This window comes from Puntigrus tetrazona, unplaced genomic scaffold, assembly GCF_018831695.1.
Source record: "Puntigrus tetrazona isolate hp1 unplaced genomic scaffold, ASM1883169v1 S000000575, whole genome shotgun sequence".
NCBI classification, from domain to species: Eukaryota; Metazoa; Chordata; class Actinopteri; order Cypriniformes; family Cyprinidae; genus Puntigrus; species Puntigrus tetrazona.
The window spans coordinates 282501-290000 of NW_025048207.1; the positions used below are offsets into that span (position 1 = coordinate 282501).

At 40.6% G+C, this 7500-nt stretch overlaps 2 protein-coding genes across 3 annotated transcripts in view; both read left to right on the forward strand.

Moving 5' to 3' along the window:
- Positions 1 to 2604, forward strand: part of aimp1b (aminoacyl tRNA synthetase complex interacting multifunctional protein 1b) — a 6711-nt gene extending 4107 nt beyond the window's left edge. For both annotated transcript variants that reach the window (XM_043232552.1, XM_043232553.1), the window contains exons 4-7: positions 684 to 818; positions 1683 to 1885; positions 2140 to 2308; positions 2379 to 2604. In XM_043232552.1, the coding sequence (XP_043088487.1) occupies positions 684 to 818; positions 1683 to 1885; positions 2140 to 2308; positions 2379 to 2545 (674 nt within the window). In that variant the 3' untranslated portion in view covers positions 2546 to 2604. The remainder of the gene's footprint in view (positions 1 to 683; positions 819 to 1682; positions 1886 to 2139; positions 2309 to 2378) is intronic.
- A 2457-nt stretch (positions 2605 to 5061) lies between these two features.
- The window catches only part of sgms2b (sphingomyelin synthase 2b), a 7674-nt gene continuing 5235 nt past the window's right edge, over positions 5062 to 7500 (forward strand). The window contains exons 1-2 of the mRNA XM_043232551.1: positions 5062 to 6249; positions 7169 to 7286. Coding sequence (XP_043088486.1) covers positions 5741 to 6249; positions 7169 to 7286 — 627 coding nt within the window. The 5' untranslated portion in view covers positions 5062 to 5740. The remainder of the gene's footprint in view (positions 6250 to 7168; positions 7287 to 7500) is intronic.

Below are 7500 nucleotides of genomic sequence, written 5' to 3' on the forward strand. Positions count from 1 at the left end.
GTGGACAAACACAGAGCAGCGGTGTTATGCTAACGAATGATTCACGTTTTTAACATGTTGAATCAATGATTCAGTGGTCCATTCATGAGGACAAGCACTTGATTCATTCTTGAACGAATCAGCCATCTGAATGAATCATTTGAAAGCTTCAGCGAATCACTGAAGAGGCTGCCACCTACTGGCATTTTAGTTTCATAGTCATAATCCTTTTTTCCTATACGTATATTAAAACACGAAGCCCACAGCATTATGCTGCAGATAAACGTGCATGCAGTGTAAAAGCATTCATGCTATATTTCAGCTGCGTTGAACTGTCTTCATGAATGCATCTCCAGTTGCTTCTGTTTCTTCTGCTGTGGAAAGATTGATTTTGTAGATATTGATTTCATAAGATATACTATCTTATTATATTGAGTGGAATTATTAATAAAATTTGAATTTGTTATGAAAGATTATGCATGTGTTTGATACGGTAAGGGGAAATAGGTGAAATAGGTGAAATGATATTTGTGTGCTGGTGTGTTAATTTAAAATTTATTTTCCCAACAAGAAAATTGTGTCTGGTCATAATGCTGAGCAGCTGTGTGTGTGTCTCTGTGTGTGTGTGTGTGTGTGTGTGTGTGTGTGTGTGTGTGTGTCTGTGTGTGTGTGTGTGTGTGTGTGTGTGTGTGTGTGCACTTCAGTAAAGCTGCATCAGGAGAGAGCTCTGACGGCTGTGATCGCGTCCAAGTCGGCTCTGCTGGGAGAAACGGCTCCTCCGTCTCAGACGAGCACCGCTCACGCTCGACCTGACGCCAGACGCAGGAGAGAGAGAGCAGGTGAGTCTCAAGACTGCTTCGTGTAGTTGGGTTCGATTCCCAGTGAATGCATGAACTAATCAATGCGTGTATCTTTAAATCAATGCAAGGTGCTTTAGATTGAACCATCTGCCAAATGCATGAATCTACATTCAACAATCATAGACACGAGGCACCCCTAATACTCAGATCAGTGATAAATACATGTTTAAACACATATGTGTATCTTCTATGTATATATTGTTTTATTTCTCTCTCTCTCTCTCTCTCTCTCTCTCTCTATATATATATATATATATATATATATATATATATATATATATTATATACATATATTAGTATAAATGAGAAATGATAGTATAATTTATATATAAATGTATGTATATATATATATATATATATATATATATATATATACACACACACACACACACACACTCTTCATTTATTTACTTTTTTTATATAATATAATAAATATAATAGTGTGTGTCTGTGAAACTGGGAAATAACTGATGAGAAATTCTTAAAAATGTGAATTTGTCTTTGTACATGATAAACAAATATATGACTCAAGATGATTATGAAACACCCTTGCATTAATTTATTGAAGTCAAGCTTTTTAGTTACATATATTAATAATGTTTGCATTTATGAAAGGTGTAGCCTTACGTTGACGTTTACATTGAATTGAATAATTGGAAGCGTTATGCAAAAAGTGAAACTTTCTTTAGTAAATATGTAAAATACTGTAGGATTATTATCTCTGATTATAAATTAGCCTCCTTTATGGCTGTGTTTAGTAGCCCAGTGTTTAGCATTGTATGTATGTTTGTGCATGTTTTGTCCTAAGAGACTTGTGTGTGTGTGTGTGTGTGTGTGTGTGAGGTCTGAGCGCTTCGGAGTCGGCGTGCGCTCTCATGAGAGATCAGAAACCTGACGTGACCCGTCTGGACCTGCGGGTCGCTCGGGTCCTGGACGTCCGCAAGCACCCGGAATCAGCGTCACTGAGCGTCCAGGAGGTGGAGCTGGGAGAACCCGCCCCCAGAACCGTGGTCAGCGAGCTGACCAATCACTCGCTTCCAGAGCAGGTTGGACACGCCCCTCAATCCCATCAACCTACCTCTACGTTTAAACCTTTAAGAACCGCCTGTCAGCTCAAAAAATGTATTAATAAATTGTTTATATAGGGAATATAAACAGCTGCTTACTGAATGCAGAAAAATAGCGTCACGTGATTTTCAGAAATCAGAATAATACACTGATTTACTCAACAAACTGTTTTTTGTGGAAACCGCGGATGAAAGCATCAGTTCGTCTCCTAATAGTGTGTCTGTGTGTGCAGCTGGTGGGCTGTCTGGTGGTGGTCTTGTGTAATGTGCGTCCAGTGAAGGTCCGAGGCGTTCAGTCGCAGGCCCGCCTCCTCTGCGCTGTCAGTCAAGAGAGAATGGAGCCCTTGACTCCGCCCACGGCCGCTCAGCCTGGAGACAGAGTCACTTTCCAGAGTTACCCCGGTAAGATCCGCTCCTCCCGGCGTCCGGCTCGTTGTCTCTGGTTTGTAAATGACGGCGTTTTCCTCGGCAGGTGAACCCGAGAGAGAGCTGAACCCCAAACAGAGGATCTGGGAGCGATTACAGCCCGACCTGAGCACAGACGCCAAGGGCGTGGCCAAGTACAAGGGCGTGGCCTTCGAGGTCCGCGGGAAGGGCCTCTGCCGGGCCCCGAGCATCAGCAACGGAGCCATCAGATAACACGCGCGCTTCAGCGACGAGAGACTCCGCCATCTCACAAATAAATCATTGAAAAACTATCAGAGACGTCACGGACATCATTTGACCTGTGTGTTTGTGTAAATGCCCTCTACTGACCAACAGCAGATAAAACACTCAAACACCTTATTCATAACTTATACATCATCATCATCATCATCATCATCCTTGTCTGATTCAAACCGAAGCGTGTCTGTGGGTCAGTGGATATTTAAACATCGTGGATGCGTACTACCAGTGATTAAGATTAAAATCATACCTCACGTAGAATATTCACAAGAATACACAGTATATATAATAATAGAATATATAATAAGACACTAATATTTAATACAGTATAACAAATAAATACTATTAATGGGATACATAATATATACTTGCATTTTCTTTAATATAAGAATGTAAAATAAATGTTTTAATACATTATGGGAAATTATTTGTATTTTCATGGGTTCAGGAGAGCAATGATAACATATGTAAAAAAAAAAAAAAATATATATATATATATATATATATATATATATATATATATATATATATATATATATATATATATATATATATATATATATATATATATATATATATATATATATATTATATATATATATATATATATATATATATATATATATATATATATATATATATATATATATATATATATATATATATATATATATATATATTTATATATATATATATATATATATATATATATATATATATATATATATATATATATATATATATATATATATATATATCTTATATATATTTATGTATATATATATCCTTATATATATATATATATATATCCAAATATATTATATAGTATAGATATATATATATTTTTCGGTGTTTTTTTTTTATATATATATATTGCTATATATCTATATATATATGTATCTCTCGTGAATACATTAAACGTTAGTGAAAGAACGACCGCTGAGAGCTTCGTGGTAATTCAGACTCGCAGCTGTAAACAAAGTTAAAGTTCTGCGCGTTCTCCGTGTTCGTGTTCGTTTCGGGATCTCGAGGCGGGTTTTACCGGCAGCCTCGCGCCGATCGATCGTTATTCCGTTCCGATCGGACGGATCCGGGACTCAACGGGCCAGGTGAGGTCGTGTCTCCTCGGAAGCTCGAAATGTGGGTCAGATCAAACATTCACGCGCACTGACTCGCCCTGCGGCGCGTTCAAAGAACGTTCTAAAAGAACCCCGGGTGCTTCTTCTTTACGAGATTCCATGTCGCCGTTTTACCGAAAGTAGCTTTTAAAATACGTTCCACAGAACAAATATATAAATAAGGAGCGCGCGCTAGTTCGTTAGAACGTTCCCATCTCGCGTTTCGTTTTATGGACGTGCACCATTGTAACGGCGTATTCTGAATCCTACAGCCGGTGTGAGAGTGTGTGCGTTTCGTGTGTGTGTGTGTGCGTGTGTGTGTGTGTGTGTGTGAGACATGTGTGTAACGTTAGATGAGACAGAGTGTGAGAACGAGTGTGTGTGAGGCTTCGTGAGAGATCGTGGTTCAGACTCGTGTGCTGTAAACAGAGTGTGTGTTCTGCGCGTTCTCCGTGAGTGTGTGTTCGTGTCGGTGTGTCGAGGTGTGGTGTCAGTGTGGAGCCTGTGTGTGTCTGATCGTGTCGTTATTCCGTTGTGTGTCTGGACGGATGTGGGTGTTTGTGTGTGGCTCAGGAGATGGTGTGTGGTCGTGAGAGTGTGTGTCTGTGAGAGCTGTGTGACATCCTGCTGTGTGGTCAGTGAGTGTGTGTCACGTGAGTGTGTGTGTCTGTGAGTGTGTGTGTCTGTGAGTGTGTGTGTCTGTGAGAGTGTGTGTGTGTGTGTGTGTGAGAGTGTGTGTGTGTGTGTGTGTGTGTGTGTCTGTGTGTGTGTGTGTGTGTCTGTGTGTGAGGTGTGTGTGTGTGCAGTCTAACCCTTTAGCACAATTTAATTTGGGATATTGTACTCATCTTTCCGCTGATGTAAGTTCTGTTAGAAGATGACGGTCAGTGTTTGATGCGACTTTTTGAAAAACTGGAAAATGATCAAAATATGAAACGTTCTTTAGTTGATGAGTGACGTGCGCTGCTGTGTTCATGGTGGGAAACTTCACAATGTCTTCATGCAGAACGGCTTCACGCGATGTTTTGTTTTTTTGGCATAGAAGAAAAGTGGAGCCATGGGGTGTATAGTTTGTTGGCTCCTGCTTCAGATATCCCTGTGCTTCTTTCTCTCCAAGCTCACGTGTTTCAGAGGACTGCGGGTTTGATGAACTGCTTAGTCCCATGCTAAACGTGCCTAGCTTTATAACGTCAGTTAGCCTCAAACACGTCAAAATATCGTAATCTGGAATTAGTCTTCTCAGTGCAGTGGGACTGATCAACATGAGAACGGCACAAACCGGTCAGCGAGGTGTGTGTGTGTGTGTGTGTGTGTGTGTGTGTGTGTGTGTGTGTGTGTGTGTGTGTGTGTGCGCGCAGGTTTCAGGGCGTGTCGAACACACACACTTGGTGTGGGCGTGAACTAAATAAACACACATCCACACTGAATCATACAAACGTTTCCGCCGTTAAGTTCATAAACGTGTGTGTGTGTGTGTGTGTGTTTATTCACACATAAGAGCGCAAAATAGATCTGGAAGCAGACTTTACACGCATCTGTCTCTTTAAAACACCCAGATTTTCCCGCTGTTTGGTTCACAATCTCTCTTTTGCCGCTTTATCCCCCGTTGCTTCTTAAAAACAAACCTCAAGAAGGATCGATTCAACCGTGTGCTTTTATTATTGTACGTTTTGTTGTGTCGCATAACTGCTTTTCTCGTAAGGAGGTATCATCTACATTTTGAAAGCGTTCAATTAACTTGTAACGTACTACAAAACATGACGTGTGTGACGTCACTCATCATCGAACAACTATTTTTGCCGCAATATCTTGAATATTAGGCCCTGCTTGCATTTATGGAGCCGTACACAACTTAACGCTGATTTGTAGTCGTGTTCTACGCAAACGAAGTAGTTTCGCTCCGGAACATGGCACCCGCGGCGACACTACAAAGAGAATAATAGCTCCGCCTACTTCATTTGCATAAAGGGAGAAAGCTACGTTTGAAACGACCGCTTTAAATATTTCATTTAATTCCTAATCCGTCTTTGTGCGTGTTGTAGCGCGAGTGATGGCAGCGTCTCATCTTCTGGATGAACGAGAAGACGACGGACCCAACGGAGGCTATCACGTCACGGTGACCATCGAGAACAGGCCACGCCCCCAGGCCACGCCCACCGGTCGGACACGCCCCTCCGCGCTGGCGTCCAGTAGAGATGAGGTAGACTTACAATCAGAACGCAGCAAGCCGGCGCGTTTAGTGCGGGGTTTCCGTAAAGCCTTGCGGAAAAACCAGGACTACGTCCGCATCGCCGTCCCGGAGTCCAGCGGCTCTCGGCTGCCGTCGGAGTGGTGGAAGACGGGAGTCGCGTTCATCTGGGCCGGGTTCAACCTCGTCCTCACCACCGTCATGATCACCGTCGTCCACGAGAGAGTCCCGGATAAATCCGTCAGCCCGCCGTTACCGGACAAGTTCTTCGATTACGTGCCGCGCATGGAGTGGGCGTTCTCCGTCACCGAAGTGAACGGCATGATCCTCGTGGCTCTGTGGTTCGTTCAGTGGCTCTTCCTCAAGCACAGGTAGGGCCGGGAAACCACGTCAGAATCTGTCGAATTAATTCAAATCGTAAAAATAATCGTATAAAAAAATGTTTGCGTTAAATTAATGTTAAAAAATAATAAAAAACAAGACTTTAAGGTGGAATTTTTCGTGTTTTTATATAAAACCAAAAAAAGTGATTGGTTTTCGGTGCTTTTATAATAAATTAATAATATAAATAAATTCACGCGCATGACAATATTTCGTTTCCAGTTCTTTAAGGAAGTTCATTATGTGGGGTTTATAAATGTTATCGTAATCGTTATTAAACATTGTTTTCACAGATTTTATTTTATTGCTAGCTAGTAGTATTTTGCTCGATGCGCCCCTTGTGGTCGCGGGAGGGAACTGAAATTAGCCTTTTTTTTCATTTGCGTGTAATTTGTATATTTCTAATATTGAAGTCCAAAATTTGAATGTAGTTTTTGACGGCCCTTGTTCAGCGAGAGGCTCTGTGCGAATAATAAATAAAACCTAAATCATGGCGTGACTTATTAGTACGATTATTAAATCACAAATGGTGCGATTTTAGTTAAATTAAAAAAAAAATGTTTTTGAAAGAAGTCTCTTTTGCTCAACGAAGCTACGTTTAAGAAAAACTAACAAAATCCAGTAAAACGGTGATTATTGTAAAAATAATTGCGATTTTTATAAAAGTGTAGTAGTTAAAATGTAACTTTATTATTTTGATGCAGTGCAGAATTTTTTGCTGAACTTTTATTTTGTATGCGATTAATCGTTTGATATATAAATAAATGAATAAGTGTGGACTTGGTGAGCTTAATTATTATAAACGTAAACGTATAATCGCGTCCAAACTCGTGCCTCTATGGGCTGAAGTAGACTAGTTTAGATTAGTTGTAGTAGATCTGAAGTGTTTCTTCTCCTCGTGGCTCTCAGGGCGATCGTGGGCCGGAGGTTTTTCTTCCTGCAGGGGACGCTGTATATGTACCGGATGGTGACCATGTACATCACCACGCTCCCTGTTCCCAGCATGCACATGGACTGTGCCCCGAAGGTGGGTTCCTCAGAACACACACACAGAACTGAGGGAGAGATGAAGAGTGTGTAGTAAAAGCAGATCAGAAAACCCTTTTCCTCCTTATATGACACCGTTCTTTAATGCATTTTGATGTAAATAAAATTCTTAATAATGCTGCGATACTGTTCTAAAAGGTATTAAAAATAGTTTATATAGATATGGACTTGCAGGCAAAAGTGCAACACTTAAG